At 52.5% G+C, this 24285-nt stretch overlaps 1 protein-coding gene across 2 annotated transcripts in view; it reads left to right on the top strand.

Moving 5' to 3' along the window:
- The window catches only part of LOC144601054 (bifunctional methylenetetrahydrofolate dehydrogenase/cyclohydrolase, mitochondrial-like), a 54248-nt gene extending 30178 nt beyond the window's left edge, over nucleotides 1-24070 (top strand). Inside the window, exons 8-11 of one of the 2 annotated variants that reach the window (XM_078412994.1) lie at nucleotides 13448-13570; nucleotides 18994-19123; nucleotides 20870-21028; nucleotides 23471-24070. In XM_078412994.1, the coding sequence (XP_078269120.1) occupies nucleotides 13448-13570; nucleotides 18994-19123; nucleotides 20870-21028; nucleotides 23471-23525 (467 nt within the window). In that variant the 3' untranslated portion in view covers nucleotides 23526-24070. Of the gene's footprint in view, nucleotides 1-4902; nucleotides 5538-13447; nucleotides 13571-18993; nucleotides 19124-20869; nucleotides 21029-23470 lie in introns of those variants that run through there. The other variant, XM_078412989.1, reaches the window with a different exon arrangement.
- Nucleotides 24071-24285: the final 215 nt, after the last annotated feature.

The following is a 24285-nucleotide window of genomic DNA, read 5'->3' as shown; positions in this document are numbered from 1 at the left end:
GGCCGGCTCGGTGACTTCCACCTGCAGCCGGCTCCGCTGGACCTTCAGTGAGCTCACGGGGACCGGGTCGATGCCGCGGACCTTGTGCTCGGCCCCGAGGTCCCGCTCGGTGGCTCCCCCACCGCCTGGCCACTCGGGGGCCCACAGCCTCCAGGGACCATCGCTGAGTTCCTCCAGCACTTTGTTTCTATCTTTAGGCATAAACCAGCATCTGCAGTTCCTTCTTTCTACATTTTGCCATGTTGGGCACCTTGGTCAGCACTGGCTAGTTGGGCCGAAGGGCCTGATTTCCTGCTCTGGATGGCTCTCTTCCAGTTTACCTTGGCCATCAGCAGCTCAGGTGGGACGTGGAAGCTGGGACCTGCATCATCTTTCATCAACCCCATCCAGAGACCACATCTGTACAGTTTTGTGCAGTTTTGGTCTCCTAATTTGAGGAAGGACGTCCTTGCTATTGAGGCAGCGCAGCGTAGGTTCACCAGGTTAATCCCCGGGATGGCGGGACTGTCATATGAGGAAAGACTGGGCTTGTATTCACTGGAGTTTAGAAGGATGAGAGGGGATCTTATCGAGACGTATAAAATTATAAAAGGGACGTAGGAAAAATGTTCCCAATGTTGGGGGAGTCAGAACCAGGGGCCACAGTCTCAGAATAAAGGGGAGGCCATTTAAAGCTGAGGTGAGAAAAAACGTTTTCACCCAGAGAGTTGTGAATCTGTGGAATTCTCTGCCACAGAGGGCAGTGGAGGCCGATTCACTGGATGGATTTAAAAGAGAGTTAATGGATTTAAAAGAGAGTTAGATAGAGCTCTAGGGGCTAGTGGAATCAAGGGATATGGGGAGAAGGCAGGCACGGGGTACTGATTGTGGATGATCAGCCATGATCACAATGAATGGCGGTGCTGGCTCGAAGGGCCGAATGGCCTCCTCCTGCACCTATTTTCTATGTTTTCTATGTTTCTATTCCTGCACTCTGTCTGAACTCTGGGAACTGACCCAACCACTTACAAACTGCGTTTGTTTTTCTGAACGTTGTGGAATGTTTAACCAACCCTTTCATTTAAAGACGGGCTTGTTCCCATCGCTCTGCCCGTCAGCACCAACTGCGATACATTCCATTCTACTGGCTTATAACCTCTCATGCTTCCTCCTCTCCTCATGATGCACTAGGCTGCCATTCGGCCCATCGAGAGCGCTGACACCCCATCACTCCCATTTATAGAGTCATATTTATAGCGCCTTCCCCACGCCGCCCAGAGTCCAGCGCATGAGGGGGAGGGAGGGCGGAGGGAGTGGGGGAGGGGGAGGGGGAGGGGGAGGGAGGGAGGAGGGGAGTGGGAGGGTGGGGAGGGGAGGGAGGAGGGGGTGGAGAGCGGGAGAGAGAGGGGAGTGGGGCGAGAGGGGAGGGAGAGTGGGGAGGGAGGAGGGGGTGGGGAGAGTGGGAGCGGGGGAGAGGGGGAAGTGGGGGGAGTGTGGGGGAGGAGGGAGTGGGGGAGGGGGAGAGGGGGAAGTGGGGGGAGTGTGGGGGAGGAGGGAGTGGGGGAGGGGGAGAGGGGGAAGTGGGGGGAGTGGGGGAGGAGGGAGTGGGGGAGGAGAGGGTGCTGCACCAATGTAGGAGAGGCAACCCTAAGGGGGACGGGTAGAGGGGGGGAGGGGGAAGGAGAGGGGGAAGGCGAGGGGGGAGGGGGTAGAGGAGGGGGAGAGGGAGTGGGGAGAGGGGGAGACTGGGGGAGGAGAGGGTGCTGCACCAATGCAGGAGAGTTTTGGTCCCATCGTGTCCACTTGGCCCATTTCCCTCTAAACCTGTCCCATCCATGTACCTGTCCAAATGTCTCATAATCATTATGATAGTCCCTGCCTCAACTATCTCCTCTGGAAGCTGGTTCCATGCACCCACCACCCTTTGTGTAAAGAAAGAAGTTACCCCTCAGGTTCCTATTAAATCTTTCCCCTTCACCTTAAATTTATGCCCTCTGATTCTTGCCTATAACATGGTGACAAGGTTATCCACTTTGGCGGCAAGAACAGGAAAGCAGAGTATTACCTGAATGGTGACCGATTGGGAGAAGGGGAGATGCAACGTGACCTGGGTGTCATGGTGCACCAGTCATTGAAAGTAGGCATGCAGGTGCAGCAGGCAGTGAAGAAAGCGAATGGTATGTTGGCATTCATAGCAAGAGGATTTGAGTTTAGGAGCAGGGAGGTTCTGCTGCAGTTGTACAGGGCCTTGGTGAGACCGCACCTGGAGTACTGTGTGCAGTTTTGGTCTCGTAACCTGAGGAAAGACGTTCTTGCCTTAGAGGGAGTACAGAGAAGGTTCACCAGATTGATCCCTGGGATGGCGGGACTTACATATGAGGAAAGACTAGATAGACTGGGCTTGTACTCGCTGGAATTTAGAAGACTGAGGGGGGATCTTATAGAAACATATAAAATTCTTAAGGGGTTGGAGAGGCTAGATGCGGGAAGATTGTTCCCGATGTTGGGGGAGTCCAGAACCAGGGGTCACAGCTTAAGGATAAGGGGGAAGTCTTTTAGGACCGAGATGAGAAAACATTTCTTCACACAGAGAGTGGTGAGTCTGTGGAATTCTCTGCCACAGAAGGTAGTTGAGGCCAGTTCATTGGCTATATTTAAGAGGGAGTAAGATGTGGCCCTTTTTGCTAAAGGGATCAGGGGGTATGGAGAGAAGGCAGGTACAGGCTACTGAGCTGGATGATCAGCCATGATCATATTGAATGGTGGTGCAGGCTCGTAGGGCCGAATGGCCTACTCCTGCACCTATTTTCTATGTTTCTATGTTTCTATGTGACCAAAACGGAACACAATACTGTACTCTAAATGTGGCCTGACCAATGTCTTATGCAACTGCAACATAACCTTGTATATACTTCTATACTCTATTTCTCTGCTTGTTCTGGTATTCCATTCTCCCTGATAAAACCCCTTCCTGAACAGCTTATCATTATCATTACAATTCACAATCAAACTTTATTGGCCAAGTGTGTTTTGCAACATACGAGGAATGTCATTTCCCACACAGTCATACAAATAAAAAGCAACGGGACACACAAAATACATTTTAACATGAACATCCCCCACAGTGACTCTTCCACATTCCTCACTGTGATGGAAGGCGAAAAAAAGTTCAATCTCTCCCCTTCTTTGTCCTCCGACGGTCGGGGGCCTCGAACCTTCCGTTGACGGGACGATCTTGACTCCTGTAGCCAGCAGTCGGGCCCTCACGTCGGGGCGATCAAGCTCCTGCATCGGGGGGGGGGGGGGAATGGTGGGGGGGGAGAATCTCAGCTCCCCCCATGCCGGATGATCCACCCCGGGTCGGGGCTTGTCGAACCTCGTGCGGCTTTTGGAGCTTCCTGACGTCGGTCTCAACGTGAGACTGCGAGCTCCGCGATGTTATTACCAACAACCATAAGGGTGTTGAACACTGTACAACACTAACCTCAGCAACTGAGACCTTCTACGGACTGGGCCCTTGGCTGCATTAAAGACATAGGTTTTCCACTATTATGGTTACCTAACATTATTTAGGTTACTGATTTATTGTATTGTTGCTTATTCTATATTTATCTGTGTGTTATTGTATTAATAGCACAGTTAAGCAAGTCAGAATTTCATTGTTCCAATGTCAGTAAGTATGAAATTTGACGTAACACATAACACAGGAACACATAAGCATCTTTGAGTATAAGAAAAGCGCTATATAAATAAAATGCATTATTATTATTATTATAACTTCAGCACACAATGACATCTGTGCTGAACATGATGCCAACTTAAACTAATCTCCTCTGCCTGCACATGATCCACATCGCTCCATTCCCTGCACATCCAAGCGCCTATATAAGAGTCTCTTAAACACCACTATCGTATCTGCCTCCACCACCACCCCTGGCAGTGTGTTCCAGGCACCCACCACCCTCTGTGTAAACTAACTTGCCCCGCACATAGGGTTGCCAACTGTCCCGTATTAGCCGGGACATCCCGTATATTGGACTAAATTGGTTTGTCCTGTACGGGACCGCCCTTGTCCCGTATTAGGCCCGGGGGGCACTGTGGGCCTGGACACTGTAGGCCCGGACACTGTAGGGCCGGACACTGTAGGTCCGGGCATTGTAGGCCCGGATGCTGTAGGCCCGGACAGTGTAGGTCCGGACACTGTAGGCCCGGAGGCCTGGGCGTCGCCTAATGGAGGTTGCATAGCAACCCGCCTCCTGGCCCGGGCGGCCGCCATTGGTGGCGCGGGAGCACGTGGCTGCTGGCTGGGCGAGGTCACGTGACCCTTTGTCCCTTATTTGGAGTGAGAAAGTTGGCAATCCTACCCGCACTCCTTTAAACTTTCCCCCTCTCACATTAATGCTCTGCCCTCTACCCTTTGTCATTCCAACGCCGGGGAAATGGTTCTGACTGTCTACCTGCTTTGACTGAGACTCTTGATTCTTGGTCCCTTCAGACCAATGATCCCATGGTCAGGTGCCGCCTGACACATTGTCCCCGACCTCGGCTGCTGATAGAACTGCAACAAACCTTCCAAGCTGATTAAATATCCACTTGTATACACCGATCAGCCAAAACATTATGACCACCTGCCTAATATGCTGTTGGTCCCATAGTCGCTGCCTGACCCGCTGAGTTACGCCAGCACTCTGTGTCCAAGTTCTCCAGAGATGCTGCCTGACCCGCTGAGTTACTCCAGCACTCTGTGTCCATGTTCTCCAGAGAAGCTGCCTGAGCCGCTGAGTTACTCCAGCACTCTGTGTCCATGTTCTCCAGAGATGCTGCCTGACCCGCTGAGTTACTCCAGCACTCTGTGTCCCTTTGTGTATTAAACAGCATCTGCAGGTGATTGTTTGCACTGAAGATGTTGTGTTCTGCTTGCAGAGATCAAGAAGAAGGCCAGCTTCCTGACACCGGTCCCTGGTGGAGTGGGCCCCATGACTGTCGCCATGTTGATGAAAAACACCCTGATGGTGGCCAAGAAGTTGGTGGCCTACTGAAGGCAGGCCCAGGACACTCTCTGACCACTCCACCGCTGGGGCTCTTTAAGTTATTACAGAAAATATATCTCTTTTATCAATATTTATTTATATTTTGCTGGAAGATCCAGGAACCGCAGAGGCTGGTTTACAACAAAAACAAAAGACAGAATGCTGGAGGAACTCAGCAGGGCAGGCAGCTGCTCTGGAGAATGTGGATCGGTGACGTGTGAAGGAAGGAACTACAGATGCTGATTCGCACCGAAGACAGACACAAAATGCTGGAGTAACTCAGCGGGACAGGCAGCGTCTCTCTCTAGAGAGAGAAGGAACATGGGTGTCGAGACCCTTCTTCGGACATTGTGGCGGGAGGGGAGAAAGCTGGAAGAGAGGTTTATGTTGTGTTCTGCGATTGTACTGGCCATCACCCCCACTCATCACCCCACACCCAACGCCTGGTGCTTGGTTGGACCCGCTTTCTCTCCCTCTCCCTCTCCCTTTCTTTCTCACTCTCTCCCTCTCCCTCTCCCTCTCCCTCTCCCTCTCCTCTCCTCTCCCTCTCCCTCTCCCTCTCCCTCTCCCTCTCCTCTCCCTCTCCCTCTCCCTCTCCCTCTCTCCATCCCTCTCCCTCTCCCTCTCCCTCTCCCCCTTGCTCCCTCTCCCTCTCAATCTCTCTCTCTCTCACTCTCTCTCTCCCCCTCCCCCTCTCCCCCTCCACCTCCCCCTCTCCCTCTCCCTCTAAAAATGTTCTATCTGTGGAGGGAGATGGAGAGATATAATTCTGTCCCTCTAGTCCTGTGTGCATATATATCTCCCACCACCCCCATGACCCTGTTCCTCTCCCCTCCTCTGTTCTCATGCCCTATCCCCGAGACACACGTTTCCATTTTATCCACTCACACCCCTCCTACCCCCAGCTTTACATCTCACCCCTCCACCTCTCCCTGACACCCCTTTGTCTCCTCTTCACCTCCACCCCTTGCCACTACTCCACCCATCTGCCACCCTCACCTGTATCCACCTATCACTTGTAGGAAAAAAACTGCAGATGCTGGTTAAAATCGAAGGTAGATACAAAATGCTGGAGTAACTCAGCGGGTCAGGCAGCATCTCTGGAGAACATGAACACAGAGTGCTGGAGTAACTCAGCGGGTCAGGCAGCATCTCTGGAGAACATGAACACAGAGTGCTGGAGTAACTCAGCGGGTCAGGCAGCATCTCTGGAGAACATGAACATAGAGTGCTGGAGTAACTCAGCGAGTCAGGTAGCATCTCTGGAGAACATGGACACAGAGTGCTGGAGTAACTCAGCGAGTCAGGTAGCATCTCTGGAGAACATGAACACAGAGTGCTGGAGTAACTCAGCGAGTCAGGTAGCATCTCGGGAGACATTTCGGGTCGAGACCTTTATTCAGACTCATTGAAACTTACCGAATCGTGAAAGGCCAGGATTGAGTGGATGTGGAGAGGATGTTTCCGCCAGTGGGAGAGTCTAGGACCAGAGGGCACAGCCTCAGAATAAAAGGATGTTCCTTTAGAAATGTCTGAAGAAGGGTCTCGACCAGAAACGTCACCCATTCCTTCTCTCCCGAGATGCTGCCTGACCCGCTGAGTTACTCCAGCACTCTGTGTCCATGTTCCCCAGAGATGCTGCCTGACCCGCTGAGTTACTCCAGCACTCTGTGTCCATGTTCCCCAGAGATGCTGCCTGACCCGCTGAGTTACTCCAGCACTTTTGAGTTTTGCTGGTTATAGACAAGAGAATATGTAGCACCATGACTTGGGAAAATATCATCAATTCTTCTTCATCAAGGTCTAGATCCTCGAACTTCCCTCCGCAGTAGCACTGTGGGAGCACTACAGTTCATCCCACCCACTCCATGGCAACTAGGGATGGATATTAAATGCTGCCCTTTATTAATCACTAGACCAAGTCGACCCATTGGGCCCAAACCTCTCCTGCATTGGTGTAGCACCCTCTCCTGCCCCCTCCCCCTCTCTCCCCACCCCCTCCCCCCTCTCTCCCCCTCCCTACCACTTCCCCTCCCCCCAATCCATCCCCCTCTTCCTTCCTCCCTCTTCCTCCTCCTCTCTCCCCCTCCTCCGCTCCCCCCCCTCCTCCGCTCCCCCCCTCCTCCGCTGCCCCCCTCCCTCCCTCCCTCCCTCCCTCCCTCCCTCCCTCCCTCCCTCCCTCCCTCCCTCCCTCCCTCCCTCCCTCCCTCCCTCCCTCCCTCCCTCCCTCCCTCCCTCCCTCCCTTCCTCCCTCCCTCCCTCCCCCCTCCCTCCCTCCCTCCTCCCTCCCTCCCTCCCTCCCTCCCTTCCTCCCTCCCTCCCTCCCCCCCTCCCTCCCTCCCTCCCTCCCTCCCTCCCTCCCTCCCTCCCTCCCTCCCTCCCTCCCTCCCTCCCCCCTCCCTCCCTAGGAGATTGATTTAAACTTTCAATGAAACTTCTTCCATTAGCACCAAAGGGACGACGATGAGTAAGGTGGGCCTGAAATTGTCGCGCTATCGTGTAGTTGGCTGTAGTTCAGGAACAAACAAACAAACAAATGAGAGTTTTAGTATATAGATGGACGTGTATGTTGGATGTGAGCAATCCCATCCCTTCATCACTGTTCTTCATCCATTGTCAAACCATCAACCTTCATCTGATCACAATGGATTAAAGTCATATCTATGCAATGTTAAAACCAGAGACTGTCTGAAAGTAATGTATTTGTATGTGACACACGCTCATTCATTCAATGATATCCTACACTCAATACTCGATTTGAGTATAGGAGTAAAGAGGTCCTTGATTTGAGTATAGGAGTAAAGACGTCCTTCTGCATTTGTACGGGGGCCTGGTGAGACCACATCTGGAGTATTGTGTGCAGTTTTAGTCTCCTAATTTGAGGAAGGACTTCCTTGCTATTGAGGCAGTGCAGCGTAGGTTCACCAGGTTAATCCCTGGGATGGCGGGACTGTCATATGAGGAAAGATTGGAAAGACTGGGCTTGTATTCACTGAAGTTTAGAAGGATGAGAGGGGATCTTATAGAGACGTATAAAATTATAAAAGGACTGGACAAACTTGATACAAGAAAAATGTTCCCAATGTTGGGGGAGTCCAGAACCAGGGGCCACAATCCAAGAATAAAGGGGAGGCCATTTAAAACTGAGGTGAGAAGATACTTTTTCACCCAGAGAGTTGTGAATTTGCGGAATTCTCTGCCACAGAAGGCAGTGGAGGCCAATTCACTGGATGAATTTAAAAGTGAGTTGGATAGAGCTCTAGGGGCTAGTGGAATCAATGGATTCATTGACTATAGCTCCGCCTTCAACACGGTCATCCCCACCAAGTTCATCACCAAACTCCACCAGCTAGGCCTCAGCTCGTCAATATGCGACTGGATCCTGGACTTCCTGCTGGAACGACGGCAGGCAGTGAGAATGGGCCCGCACCTGTCCTCCACTATCACCCTGAGTACCGGCACACCACAGGGCTGTGTTCTGAGCCCCATGCTCTACTCCCTCTTCACACACGACTGTGTTCCTGCATTCGACACCAACACCATTGTCAAGTTTGCAGATGACACAACGGTGATCGGGCTTATCACCAACGGGGATGAAACAAAATACACAGCGGAGGTGCAGAACCTGGCGGACTGGTGCTCTGATAACAACCTGTCCCTAAATACCACCAAGACCAAGGAGCTGATCATCAACTTCCGTAGGTCACATAACGGGGAATATGCCCCGATCTTTATCAACGGGGACAGTGTGGGGAGAGTGTCCAGCTTCAAGTTTCTCGACACTCACATTTCGGAGGACCTAACATGGTCCAATAACACTGCTGCGCTGGTCAAGAAGGCACAGCAACGCCTGTTCTACCTAAGAACACTGAAGAAGTCTGGTCTACCCCAACAGCTGCTGACGACCTTCTACCGCTGCACCATAGAGAGCATCCTAACGCATGGCATCCCTGTGTGGTACCTCAGCTGCACGGAGGCAGAGAGGAAAGCTCTTCAGCGGGTAGTCCATAGAGCTCAGAGGACCATCGGAACACAGCTACCAGCCTTGGAGGGCATCTACAATACACGATGCCTCAGAAAAGCCACCAGCATCCACAAAGACTCTTCACACCCCTGCAACAGTTTGTTCGAACTTCTACCATCGGGCAGACGATACAAGGCCTTCTACGCCCGTACCTCCAGACTCAGGAACAGCTTCATCCCCAGGGCCATAGCTGCTATGAACCGGTCCTGCTGAGCCGGATGGTCACATCGCACATCTAATTTGTTTCATTGGGTTGTTTAAATTAATACTGACTAGCTAATTAATTTATTACATCGTATGGGAGGCGCATTCCCAATCTCATTGTACCCCTGTACAATGACAATAAAGATAGATTGTATTGTATTGTATTGTATTGTATTGTATTGTTTATGGGGAGAAGGCAGGCACGGGTTACTGATTGTGGATGATCAGCCATGATCACAATGAATGGTGGTGCTGGCTCGAAGGGCCAAATGGCCTCCTCCTGCACCTATTGTCTATGTTTCTATGATATTTGGGGTCCCATATCTGAGAAGGATGTGCTGGCGTTGAGAGGGTCAAGAGGAGGTTTACGAGAATGATCCCAGTAATGAGTGGGTTAAACATATGATGAGCGTTTGTCGGCACTGGGCCTGTACTCACTGGAGTTTAGAAGAATGAAGCGGGGGAGGGGGGCCTCATTGAAACTTACTGAATAGTAAAAGGGCCTGGATAGAGTGGATGTGGAGAGGATGTTTCCACTAGTGGGAGAGTCTAGAGCCTCAGAATAAAAGGACTGCACCTTTTGAAAGGAGATGAGGAGGAATGTCTTTAGTCAGAGGAGGGTGGACCTGTGGAATTCATTGCCACAGAAGGATGTGGAGGCCACATCAACAGAAATTATCAAGGTGAAGATTGATAGGTTCTTGATTAGTACGGGTGTCAGGGGTTATGGGGAAATGGGGCAAGGAGGGAGAGATAGATCACCCTTGATTGAAAGGTGGAGTAGACTTGAATGGGCCGAATGGCCTAATTCTGCTCCTCGAACTTATGAATATGATATTGCCTTGATTGGCTAGCTGAGGCCTAGTTTAGAGATACAGCGCGAAACAGGCCCTTCGGCCCACCGGGTCTGCGTCCGACCAGCGATCCCCGCACATTAACACCATCCTACACCCACTAGGGACAATTTTTTACATTTACCAAGCCAATTAACCTACAAACCTGCACGTCTTTGGAGTGTGGGAGGAAACCGAAGATCTCGGAGAAAACCCGCGCAGGTCACGGCAAGAACGTGCAAACTCCCGTACAGACAGCACCCGTAGTCGGGATGGAACCCGGGTCTCCGACGCAGCATTCGCTGTAAGGCAGCAACTCTACCGCTGCGCCACCATGACCACCCCTGTGATAACGAGGATCTGATCAGGAAAAGGAAGGAGACGGACTGTGGTGGTGTGGCTGCTGGAACCAAGCCGATCAGGAGGGCAGAGGGGGTGGTCTGGCAGGCAAGGTGAAGGAAGATCCCAAGAGATTCCACGGGCAAATTAGGCGTGAAAGTTCTAAGGGAGAGAATGGATTCCAATGAGTATTAACAGGAAAAAAACTGCAGATGCTGGTTAAAACCAAAGGTAGACACAAAAGTGCTGGAGTAACTCAGCGGGTCAGGCAGCATCTCTGGAGAACATGGGACACAGAGTGCTGGAGTAACTCAGCGGGTCAGGCAGCATCTCTGGAGAACATGGACACAGAGTGCTGGAGTAACTCAGCGGGTCAGGCAGCATCTCTGGAGAACATGGACACAGAGTGCTGGAGTAACTCAGCGGGTCAGGCAGCATCTCTGGAGAACATGGACCAGCGTTCAGGGACAGCCTCCAGGTTTTTCCATGGACACCGTGAGTTCCTTCTCCCAGGGACACGTGGGCACAGACGTACGTAGGCCCGGGAAAACGGGCTTGGCTTGTTTTGGGAGTGGCAGCGGGGCTGGCGGGAAGGCAGGTGAGGATCGCTGGTGTATCCCTGCACTGAAGAGCTGGCATGAGCTGCCCCCGCTTGGAGCCGCCGAGACCAGACCTGCTCCGGACATCCTTGGAGCTGGGAATGTGGCTGAGATCCAGCATTCCAGACGTAAGCCTACCTGTCCGTGACTCACTTCCTAAAGCGGGTTTAAATACCGGCTCTGACAGCCCGTCCCAACACAGCAGCCAGCAGCTCGGGAGGTGCAGGGACACAGAGAATGGAATCCATGCAAGAGTCTACACATTCAGCGGTAAGCCTTACACTCCACTCTGTCTCTCTGTGTGGAGTGAGGTGAGAAGAAACGTTCTCACCTAGAGAGTTGTGAATTTGTGGAATTCTCTGCCACAGAGGGCAGTGGAGGCCAATTCACTGGATGGATTTAAAAGAGAGTTAGATAGAGCTCGAGGGGCTAGTGGAATCAAGGGATATGGGGAGAAGGCAGGCACGGGTTACTGATTGTGGATGATCAGCCATGATCACAATGAAGGGCCAATTGGCCTCCTCCTGCATCTATGTTTCTATGTTTCTACGTGCCTCTGATTACTCCAGGCAGGGAGTATGCACCTTTAGACCAGTTAGAGTACTCTATTACACTGAATGCAGAGTGAAGGCAGACACAAAATGCTGGAGTAACTCAGCATCTCTGGAGTAAGGCAGCATCTCTGGAAGGAAGGAATGGGTGACGTTTTGGGTCGAGACCCTTCTTCAGGCTGAGAGTCAGGGGAGAGTGAAACTAGAGGTATGAAAAGGTACAGATTAAATCAAAGATGGCCAAGGAGCCACAATGGTTCATTGTTGGCAGTGGAGGAGGTGATAACGAAGGTGAAACTAGCAGGACAACTAGAGTGGGGGAGGGACAGGGATTGTAAGGGTTACTTGAAATGAGAGAAGTCAATGTTCATACCGCTGGGGTGTAAGCTGCCCGAGCGAAATATGAGGTGCTGTTCCTCCAATTTGTGCTGGGCCTCACTCTGACAATGGAGGAGGCCAGGACAGAAAGGTCAGTGTGGGAATGGGAGGGGGAGGTGACATTTAGAGTATTGTGTTCAGTTTTGGTCACTATGTTAAAGGAAAGATGTTGTCAAACTGGAAAGGGTGTTGAGAAGATTTACGAGGATGTTGCCGGGACTAGAGGGCCTGAGCTACAGGGAGAGGTTGAGCAGGCTGGGACTCTATTCCTTGGAGCGCAGGAGGGTGAGGTGAGGGGTGATCTTATTGAGGTGTTTAAAATCATGAGAGGAATAGGTCGGTAGAGTCATTTACCCAGAGTAGGGGAATCGAGAACCAGAGGACATGGGTTTAAGGTGGGGGGGGGGGGGGGGGGGAAGATTTAATAGGAACCTGAGGTCACTTTTTTTACACAATGGGTGGTGGGTGTACGGAACGAGTTAATTGAGGCAGGCACTATCAAAAACGTTTAAGAAACAGTTAGACAGGTACATGGATAGGACATGTTTGGAGGGATATGGGCCAAGCACAGGCAGGTGGGACTAGTGTAGCTGGGACATGTTGGCCGGTGTGGGTGAGTTGGGCTGAAGGGCCTGTTTCCACACTGTTTCCACAGAAGGAATAGGTGACGTTTTGTCTGATGTTCCTTCTCTCCAGAGGCTGCCTGACCTGCCTGAGTTATTCCAGCTAAATGCCGCCTCACCAAAGTGTTATACAACTGCAATATAACCTCCAAACTTCTATACTCAGTGTGTGCAGGAAGGAATTGCAGATGCTGGATTACTCCATGGATACAAAATGCTGGAGTAACTCAATCGGACAGGCAGCATCTCTGAATAGAAAGAATGGGTGACGTTTTGTTTTACACCGAAGATAGACACAAAATGCTATCCTCTATAATTAGGGTTGCCAACTGTCCCATATTAGCCGGGACATCCCGTATTTTGGGCTAAATTGGTTTGTCCCGTACGGGACCGCCTTGTAGTAGGCCGGGGGGGGTGCTGTAAGCCCGGACGCTGTCGGCCCAGACGCTGTAGGTCCGGACAGTGTAGGTCCGGATAGTGTAGGTTCAGTGTAGGTCCGGACAGTGTAGGTCCGGACAGTGTAGGTTCAGTGTAGCTCCGGACAGTGTAGGCCCGGAGGGCCGGGCGCTGCCTAACGGAGGTTGCATAGCAACCCGCCTCCCGGCCCGGGCGGCCACCATTGGTGGAGCAGGAGCACGTGGCCGCTGGCTGGGTGAGGTCACGTGGGGCGCGGGGCGGTGACGTCACCTTGTCCCGTATTTGGGAGTGAGATAGTTGGCACCCCTATCTATAATGAATTGACTGATGAAGGCCAGAGTGCAGAATATTGAAATGCTTTGAGCGGTAGAGTGAAGGTTTGTGTGCAGGGTTGTGTCAGGTTGCCTGGCGGTGTTATCTCAGTGCAGGTGCCTCCCGCCACTAACCACGGCCTTGTCTTTCCCCGGCAGTTCTTGCGCTGGCTGTGGCCGTGAGTGACCCCACTCTGGCCCCTGGCCCAGTGATCCTCCCGACAGCCATCGCCCCGCGCAACCAGTCCAGGGACCGGGAGACGTTCCTCGCACCACACCACGGTAAGGACCAGCAGACCACACCGACGTTCAACACCGCGGCGCAGCGGGTAGAACCGCTGCCTCACAGCGCCACAGGCCCGGCTTCAATCCTGACATTAGACTTCATACTTCAGAGATACATTGCGGGAAACGGGCCCTTCGGCCCACCGAGTCCGCACCGACCAGCGGTCACCCTGTACACCAGCACTATCCTACACACCAGGGACGGTTTACAATTTACAGACCAATTAACATTTCCCTTTGGCTGAGAGGCAACTCCAGCATTTGGACTCTGCTGCTGCTGAGGCCTGTGGGCCTGGGCTTTAGTGGGGCTCCCTGATGCACCCTGAGTAGGGGTGCCAACTTCCTCACTCCCAAATACGGGACAAGGTGACGTCACCGCCCCGCGCCCCACGTGACCTCACCCAGCCAGCGGCCAGGTGCTTCCACTCCAACCATGGCGGCCGCCCGGGCCGGGAGACGGGTTGCTACGCAACCTCCGTTAGGCGAACACACTCGGCCCCATTCCCCAAACACACTCTGTTAGCCTACAGTGTCCGGGCCTACAGCGGCCACCGGGCCGACAGTGTCCGGGCCTACAGCGGCCCCCGGGCCTACAGTGTCCGGGCCTACAGTGTCCGGGCCTACATTGTCCCGGCCGACAGTGTCCGGGCCTACAGTGTCTGGGCCTACAGCGTCCCCCGGGCCGACAGTGTCCAGGCCTACAGTGTCCGGGCCTACAGTGTCCAGGCCTACAGCATCCCCCGGGCCTACAGCATCCCCCGGGCCTACAGCGTCCCCCGGGCCGACAGTGTCCGGGCCTAGTGTCCGGGTCTACAGTCTCTCCCGGGCCGACAGTGTCCCCCGGGCCTACAGCGTCCCCCGGGCCGACAGTGTCCGGGCCTAGTGTCCGGGTCTACAGTGTCCCCCGGGCCGACAGTGTCCCCCGGGCCGACAGTGTCCCCCGGGCCGACAGTGTCCGGGCCTAGTGTCCGGGTCTACAGTCTCCCCCGGGCCGACAGTGTCCCCCGGGCCGACAGTGTCCGGGCCTAGTGTCCGGGTCTACAGTGTCCCCCGGGCCGACAGTGTCCCCCGGGCCGACAGTGTCCCCCGGGCCGACAGTGTCCCCCGGGCCGACAGTGTCCGGGCCTAGTGTCCGGGTCTACAGTGTCCCCCGGGCCGACAGTGTCCCCCGGGCCGACAGTGTCCGGGTCTACAGTGTCCCCCGGGCCGACAGTGTCCGGGCCTAGTGTCCGGGTCTACAGTCTCCCCCGGGCCGACAGTGTCCCCCGGGCCGACAGTGTCCGGGTCTACAGTGTCCCCCGGGCCGACAGTGTCCCCCGGGCCGACAGTGTCCGGGCCTACAGCGTCCCCCGGGCCTACAGTGTCCGGGCCTACAGCGGCCCCCAGCCTACAGTGTCCGGGCCTACAGTGCCCCCCGGGCTTAATATGGAACAGACCAATTTAACCCAAAATACGGGATGTCCCGTCTAATGCGGGACAGTTGGCAACCTTAACCCTGGCCCAGAGGCCTCCTTCATTCCAACCACGGCCACTGCCGCTGCGTGCGCAGCAGCACAACAGAATATGTAAACATAGTACACTGTAAACAATATGATAATCGAGTGAGAAAAAAAAAGTTCAATGTGTACATACTCACAAATACACATATTATATATAGATCAAATATATATATAGATCATATATATAGATCACATATATAGATCACACACACACATATATTTATACGAATTATATATTCATGTCGTGATTACAATGTGTGATTGGGTTAGCGTTAGGGTTGCCAACTGTCCCGTATTAGCCGGGACATCCCGTATTTTGGGCTAAATTGGTTTGTCCCGTACAGGACCTCCCTCGTCCCATATTAGGCCCAGGGGGCACTGTAGGCCCGGACGCTATAGGCCTGGACACTGTAGGTCCGGACGCTGTAGGCCCGGACACTGTAGGCCCGGACGCTGTAGGCCCACACACTGTAGGCCCGGACGCCGTAGGTCCGGACGCCTTAGGCCCGGACGCCGTAGGCCCAGACAGTGTAGGCCCAGACAGTGTAGGCCCCGACACTGTAGGCCCGGACACTAGGCCCGGACAGTGTAGGCCCGGACAGTGTAGGTCCAGACAGTGTAGGTCCGGACAGTGTAGTAGGAAAAAACTGCCGATACTGGTTAAAATCTGTGTCTACCTTCCGGACAGCGTATGTCCGGACCAAAGATACTAGAGGAACAAGATAGACCACTCAACCCTAAAAACTGTAGTATGTCATGACGCCATTTTAGTAGGCAGAAACTTGCAGAAACATTTAAATAGAAAAATAACAAAAATCTGTGAATTGATAGAAGAGATATATTCTGCATTTTACTGGTATCATCACACATACTGTTCCCCCACAACACTGATTACACTGCGAGAGGCGTAGCGAACGGCGGGTTTTGCTTACTAAAATGGCTCCTATGCGTACTACACTTCAGTGTAGGCGATTTCAACGGAGTGGTCCATCTTGTTCCTCTAGTATCTTTGGTCCGGACACTCTAGGCTCGGAGGCCCGGGCGCCGCCTGACAGAGGTTGCCTAGCAACCCGCCTCCCGGCCCGGGCGGCCGCCATTGGTGGAGCGGGAGCACGTGGCCGCTGGCTGGGCGAGGCGGGGGGGTGACGTCACCTTGTCCCGTATTTGGGAGTGAGGAAGTTGGCAACCCCCTAGTTAGCGCGTCGCCTCACGCGTGTGGCAGGTCGTTGCTGTAACACGTCTCGTGTGCCAGGAATCCCCCGGCAGTGTATTTGCAGCCGCATCTGTCAGCATCAGCTGGCCAGTGCTGAGGTTGGTTCAGCACATCACCTCCCTGAAACCACAGCAACACCAGAGTAACGGGGACCAGCACTGGTGGCAAACTCTGCAGACTATAGACTGTGGAGATGCAGTGTGGAAACAGGCCCATCGGCCCACCGGGCACGTGCCCACCAGCGACCACCCCGTACACCAGCACTATCATAAGATCAGAAGTTCACACAGAGAGTGGTGAGTCTGTGGTTCACACAGAGAGTGGTGAATCTGTGGAATTCTCTGCCACGGAAGGTAGTTGAGGCCAGTTCATTGGCTATATTTAAGAGGGAGTTAGATGTTAGAAGGGATCAGGGGGTATGGAGAGAAGGCAGGCACAGGTTACTGAGTTGGATGATCAGCCATGATCATATTGAATGGCGGTGCAGGCTCGAAGGGCCAAATGGCCTACTCCTGCACCTATTTTCTATGTTTCTATGTTTCTATCAGTGATAGGAGCAGAATTAAGCCATTCGGCCCATCAAGTCTACTCCACCATTCAATCATGGCTGACCTATCTCTCCCTCCTAACCACATTCTCCCCATAACCTCTGACACCCGTTCTAATCAAAAATCTATCTATCTCTGCCTTAAACATATCCACTGACTTGGCCTCCACAGCCGTCTGTGGCAATGAATCCCACAGATTCTCCACCCTCTGACTAAAGAAATTCCTCCTCATCTCCTTCCTAGAAGAACGTCCTTTAATTCTGAGGCTGTAACCTCTTGTCCTAGACTCTCCCACTAGTGGAAACATCCTCTCCACATCCACTCTACCCAAGCCTTTCACTATTCTATACTATCCTACACACACTAGGGACAATTTACAATTTACAGAAGCCAATTAACCTACAAACCTGCACGTCTTTGGAATGTGGGAGGAAACCGGAGCGCCCGGAGAAAGCCCACGTGGTCACAGGGAGAACGTACAAACTCCGTACGGACAGCGCCCGTGGTCAGGATCGAACCCGGGTTTCTTGCTGTGAGGCGGCATCTTTACCATTATGCCAACCTATATGCCAACTTGGGAGACGTGGACTAGGTGGGCTGAAGGGCCTGTTTCCGTGCTGTACAGCTCCATAATGCAGTTGTGCAGGGCGAGACTACACCTGTGTGCAGTTTTGGTCTCCAAATTTGAGGAAGGACATCTTTGCTATTGAGGGAGTGCAGTGTAGGTTCACTAGGTTAATTCCCGGGATGGCGGGACTGTCGTATGTTGAAAGAATGGAGCGACTGGGCTTGTATTCACTGGAATTTGAATTGAATTGAATAAATCTTATTGGCTAAGGATGTACACATACAAGGAATGTGTCTTGGTGCTCCGCTCCCAAGTAACAACACGACATACAGTAAACAATTAAGAATAAAGCATTATAATTTACACATGTGAAGAATGAAATAAAATACCAGAGCAAAAGGAGGCTGCAGACTTTTAGTTGTTGAGTAGAGCTGCTGCTCGTGGGAAATAGCTGTTTTTATGTCTGGCTGTGGCTGCTTTGACAGTCCGGAGTCGCCTTCCAGAGGGAAGTGCTTCAAAGAGTTTGTGGCCAGGGTGAGAGGGGTCAGAGATGATCTTGCCCGCTCACTTCCTGGCCCTTGCAGTGTACAGTTCGTCAATGGGGGGAAGGTTGCAGCCAACAACCTTCTCAGCTGTGCGAACGATCCGTTGCAGCCTCCGGATGTGGTGCTTGGTGGCTGAGCCAAACCATACCATGATGGAGAAGGTGAGGACGGACTCAATGATAGCAGTATGGAATTGGACCATCATTGCCTGTGGCAGATTGTGTTTCTTCAGTTGCCGCAGGAAGTACATCCTCTGTTGGGCCTCTTTGACTGTGGAGTCGATGGTGGCCCCCCATTTAAGGTCCCTGGAGATGATGGTTCCAAGGAACTTAAATGACTCCACAGATGTGACTGTGGTGTGGTTGATAGTGAGTGGGGGGAGGGGAGGGGGAGTTCTCCTAAAGTCTACATCCTTAGAAGGATGAGGAGATTATTAAGGGATTGGACACGCTAGAGGCAGGAAACATGTTCCCAATGTTGGGGAGTCCAGAACCAGGGGCCACAGTTTAAGAATAAAGGGCAGGCCATTTAGAACAGAGATAAGGAAAATGTTTTTCAGTCAGAGAGTTGTGAATCTGTGGAATTCTCTGCCTCAGAAGGCAGCGGAGGCCGATTCTCTGGATGCTTTCAAGAGAGTTAGATAGAGGTCTAGGGGCTAGCGGAGTCAAGGGACCTGGGGAGAAGGCAGGAACGGGGTACAGATTGTGGATGATCAGCTATGATCAGCTATGATCAGCTGGCTCGAAGGGCCGAATGGCCTCCTCCTGCACCTATTATCTATTGACTCTTAGAATGTATCTATACACTGTGGACGGCTCGATTGTAATCATGTATCGTCTTTCCACTGACTGGGTAGCACGGAACAAAAAGCTTTTCACTGTACCTCGGTACACGTGACAATAAACGAAACTAAACTAGAACTAAACTCAAACTCTATCTCAGATCTGGAGAAACGTCAAATCTTTCTCTTGCAGTGGAGTTTGTGTCAAGGTTGTGTCTGCAGAATTTATACCTGTCGCCTGAAGCTGATGTTTCTCTGTTTGGCAGGAAATTCCGGCCGCCTCATGGCGCTGAGCTCGAAACCGGCCTGTCTGCAAAGTGACCAAGACTATTGTATGAACGGCATTTGTCAATACCACGAAGATCACGACCTGGTCACCAGATATCGTATGTGTGTGTAAGTAACGTAGCCTTTGTAATGCTCGGGAGAGGGAGGGAGGGAGGGAGGGAGGGAGGGAGAGGGAGTGAGAGGGAGAAAGAGGGAGAGGGAGAAAGAGGGAGGGAGAGGGGGAGGGGGAGAGGGAGAGAGAGAGAGATAGAGAGAGGGAAAAAGTAAAGGCGAGGGAAAGGGCGTGAGAAAGGGAGGGAGAGAGAGGGGGAGGGGGAGGGAGAGGGAGAGAGAAAGGGAGAGAGGGAGAGATGGGGGAGAGAGAGAGGGAGAGAGAGGGAGGGGACGAGAGAGAGAGAGAAGGAGGGAGGGAGGGAGAGAGAGAGGGAGAGAGAGAGAGAGAAAGGGAGGGAGAGAGAGGGAGAGGGAGAAAGAGGGAGAGGGTGAGAGGGAGAGAGAGAGAGAGATAGAGAGAGGGAAAAAGTAAAGGGGAGGGAAAGGGAGTGAGAAAGGGAGGGAGAGAGAGAGGGGGAGAGGGAGAGGGAGAGAAAAAGGGAGAGAGAGAGGGAGATGGGGGAGGGAGAGAGAGAACGAGAGAGGGAGAAGGAGGGAGGGAGAGAGAGAGGGAGGGAGAGAGAGGGAGAGGGTGAGAGGGAGAGAGAGAGAGAGAGAGAGAGATAGAGAGAGGGAAAAAGTAAAGGGGAGGGAAAGGGAGTGAGAAAGGGAGGGAGAGAGAGAGGGGGGGAGGGAGAGGGAGAGAAAAAGGGAGAGAGAGAGGGAGATGGGGGAGGGAGAGAGAGAACGAGAGAGGGAGAAGGAGGGAGGGAGAGAGAGAGGGAGGGAGAGAGAGGGAAAGGGAGAGGGAAGATAGATAGATAGAAAGGGAGAGAGAGAGAGAGTTGATCAGGTCTTGACTCGAAACATCACCCATTCCTTCTCTCCTAGATGCTGCCTGACCTGCTGAGTTACTCCAGCATTTTGTGATACCTTCGAGAGAGAGTTGATCATTCTTTGGTGCTCAGTGTTTAGTTAGTTCAGTTTATTCTCACATGCACCAAGGTACGGTGAAAAGCTTTCTGGAGCTATCATAGAGTGATACAGTGTGGAAACCGGCCCTTCATCCAAACTCGCCCACACCGGCCAACAATGTCCCAGCTACACTAGAGTCATAGAGTGATACCGTGTGGAAACAGGCCCTTCAGCCCAACTCACCCACACCGGCCAACATGCACCAGATACACTAGTCCCACCTGCTTGCATTTGTCCCATATCCTTACAAAAAAATCCGATCCATGTACCTATACATATTATAGTCCCTGCCTCAACTACCTCCTCTAGTAATGTTCCATACACCCACCGCTCTCTGCGTGAAAAAGTCCAATTAAATCTTTCCCCTCTCGACTTAAACCTATATCCTCTGGTTCTTGTTTCCCCTACTTTGTGCATTCAGGTACACGTGACAATAATAAATCTAAACCCAAAGTATTACTCTCTGGAGAGCATTTGGGACCAGACCAAGTAAAATCCTCGAGGAACAGTGCGGTCACGGTGGCGCAGCGGTAGAGTTGCTGCCTTAATTGTTGACCGTATGTTTGTGTTGTCATTTGTGAGCGGAGCACCAAGGCACATTCCTTGTATATGCACATACTTGGCCAATAAACTTGTTCATTCATTCATTCATTGCAGAGAATGCCGCGCCGGAGACCCGGGTTCCATCCCGACTACGGGTGCTGTCTGTACGGAAGTGTCTGTAGGGAGAGCAGGCTTTGGCGTAGAGATTGCGTGGTGTGACGTTTGACGGGTTTTTCTCCACAGCTGTCACCCGGGCTACACGGGGTCACGCTGCCAGTACGCGCCCTTGTCAACACGCACGCTGGAGAAGTCGGAGCGCTACCTGTACATTGCGGTGGGGATAGGGATCGGTCTGACGCTCAGCGGGCTCGCCGTCTTGCTGTTCTACTACTTGCGGTGCAGGTGAGACCAACGCTCAGGGTGGAGGCACAACTGCAGCTTGAGCTTGGAATAGCCTCATTACGTCTCAGAGGGACCTCAATGTCAATTGCAGACATGTCACTCGCACAGCGGCACAGCGGGTAGAGCCGCTGCCTCACAGCTCCAGGGACCCGCGTTTGATCCTGACCTCGGGTGCTGTTTGTGTGTAGCTTGTATGTTCTCCCTGTGACCGCGTGGGTTTTCTCCGAGATCATCCCAAAGACACGTGGGTTTGTAGGTTAATTGCCCCCCAGTGTGTAAGGAGTGGATGAGAAAGTGAGATAACGTAGCACGGTGGCGCAGCGATAGATTTGCTGCCTTACAGCGAACGCAGCGCCGGAGACCCGGGTTCCATCCCGACTACGGGTGCTGTCTGTACGGAGTTTGTACGTTCTCCCCGTGACCTGTGTGGGATTTCTCCGAGATCTTCGGATTCCTCCCACACTCCAAAGACGTGCAGGTTTGTAGGTTAATTGCCTTGGTAAATGTAAACATTGTCCCTAGTGGGTGTAGGATAGTGTTAATGTGCGGGGATCGCTGGTCGGCGCGGAACCGGTGGGCCGAAGGGCCTGTTTCCGCGCTGTATCCCAAAACTAAACTAAACTAAACTAGTGTGAACAGGTGATCCATGTGGACTTAATGAGCTGAAGGGCCTGTTGCCACGCATTCCCATCCACTCCCCACACACGAGGGGCCATTTACAGAGGCCAATTACTCACTTTGCAACATTCCCGACATTATCATCAAATCCGACAACTTTTTTTTTTAAAGGCAGTCGGAAGAAGGGTTCCAAACTAAAACTTCACCCCTCCGTTCTCTCCAGAGATGCTGCCTGACCCGCTGAGTTACTCCAGCACTCTGTGTCCATGTTCTCCAGAGATGCTGCCTGACCCGCTGAGTTACTTCAGCACTCTGTGTCCATGTTCTCCAGAGATGCTGCCTGACCCGCTGAGTTACTCCAGCACTCTGTGTCCATGTTCTCCAGAGATGCTGCCTGACCCGCTGAGTTACTCCAGCACTCTGTGTCCATGTTCTCCAGAGATGCTGCCTGAGCCGCTGAGTTACTCTGGCACTCAGTGTCTATCTAGAGTACAATTTGACTGGATAGCACACAAACAAAAGTTTTCACTGGATCTCAGTATATGTGACTAATAAACCAATGACATATAATAGTTATGATGTTATATTACGTACATAAGTAAGGATATTATGTTACAGTTGTACCTGACATTGTTGAGGCCGGATTTGGAGTATTGGAGTTCAGCTTTGGGCACTGTGAGATGGGAAAGATGTTATCAAGCTGGAAAGGGTGTAGAGAAAATTTAGGAGGATGTTGCCAGGACACGGGGGCCTGAGCTATAGGGAGAGGTTGAGCAGAAGGATGGGCGACCTTATAGAGGTGTATAAAATCATGAGGGGAATAGATAGGGTGAATGCATGGTCTTTTACCCAGAGTAGGGGAATGAAGAACCAGAGGTCATAGATTTAAGGTGCGAGGGAAATGGTTTAATAGAAACCTCAGGGGCAACTTTTTTTTACACAAAGGATGGTGGGTATATGGAATGAGCTGCCAGAGGAGGTAGTTCAAGCAAGTACTATCATAGCACTTAAAAGACACTTGGACAGGTACACGGTTAGGATATGTTTGGAAGGGTATGGGCCAAATGCGGGAAGGTTGGACTGGTATAGATGGGGCATCTTGGTCAGCTTTGGGCTGAAGGGCCTGTTTCAGTATTATATGACTCTATAGAACAGTACAGCACAGGAACAGGCCCTTCAGCCCACACTGTCTGTGCCAAACATGATGCCAAGCTAAACTAATCTCCTCTGCTTGCAAACACTGGGCTTGTATTCACTGGAGTTTAGAAGGATGAGAGGGGATCTTATAGAAAAGTATAAAATTATAAAAGGACTGGACAAGCTGGATGCAGGAGAAATGTTCCCAATGTTGGGGGAGTTCAGAACCAGGGGCCAGTCTAAGAATAAAGGGGAGGCCATTTAAAACTGAGGTGAGAAAAAACTCTTTCATCCAAAGAGTTGTGGATTTGTGAATTTGCCACAGAGGGCAGTGGAGGCCAATTCACTGGATGAATTTAAAAGAGAGTTAGATAGACCTCTAGGGACTAGTGGAATCAAGGGATATGGGGAGAAGGCAGGCACGGGTTACTGACTGTGTATGATCAGCCATGATCGCAATGAATGGCGGTGCTGGCTCGAAGGGCCAAATGGCCTCCTCCTGCACCTATTTTCTGTTTCTATGTAATCCATTTCCGGCGATTCCCTGCACATCCATGTGGCAATACCAAGAACATGCAGTGAAATGGGTGATTCACTGTTGCTAGCATGGGGAGATGGGCCAAACGGCCTCGCCATTGGTGCGAGATAGATTTGTGATATCCTAACAGCGATTGTGTTTGTTCCCAGGGCCCAGAGACGTAAGATGAGGTACGGAGCGTATCCGAGGCAGGCAGAGGTTTGACGACTATGGACGATGACCCTGGGTCCCCTGGTCTGATCAGCTGACCCACCGACAGAAACCAGCGGCCCAGGACCGCGAGGAACTCTGTAACTGTACATTATGCTTCAACCCAACAACCCACGAATGGGTCTCACTTCTGGCTAGGGGTTGCCAACTATCTCACTCCCAAATACGGGACAAGGTGACGTCACCACCCCACGCCCCACGTGACCTCACCCAGCCAGCGGCCACGTGCTCCCGCTCCACCAATGGCGGCCACCTGGGCCGGGAGGCAGGTTGCTACGCAACCTCCGTTAGGCGGCGCCCGGGCCTACAGTGTCCAGGCCTACAGCGGCCCCATGACCTGCAGTGTGTGAACCTACACTATCTGGACCTACACTGTCCGGACGTACAGCATAGGACCTACAGCGCCCTCCGGGCCTAATACAGGACAAGGGCGGTATTAGGCCAAACAAGGGACAAACCAATTTAGCCCAAAATACGGGATGTCCCGGCTAATACGGGTCAGTTGGCAACCCTGCCTCTGGCACCACTCCCGGCCTTTGTTAATCCACTCCGGCAAAGTCTCACGAGCTAGCTGGGAACAGTCCGCTCAATGCTTCATTCCATGCCGACTGAATGGACCCGAGTGTTCACGACCTACATCAGCGATGGGGGCGACGGAACCAAGTGTCATCCTTACAAGTCTCGCTGACCCTGCAGTGCCCCGTGGCATTGTGAGGAGGCAGGAGGAGGTGAAGAGGTTTCGAGGAGGGACACA

Source organism: Rhinoraja longicauda, chromosome 1 (genome assembly GCF_053455715.1).
Source record: "Rhinoraja longicauda isolate Sanriku21f chromosome 1, sRhiLon1.1, whole genome shotgun sequence".
In the NCBI taxonomy this organism is placed as follows: Eukaryota; Metazoa; Chordata; class Chondrichthyes; order Rajiformes; family Arhynchobatidae; genus Rhinoraja; species Rhinoraja longicauda.
Note: the sequence above shows the minus strand (reverse complement) of the source record. Positions and strands in the feature narration are given on the sequence as shown.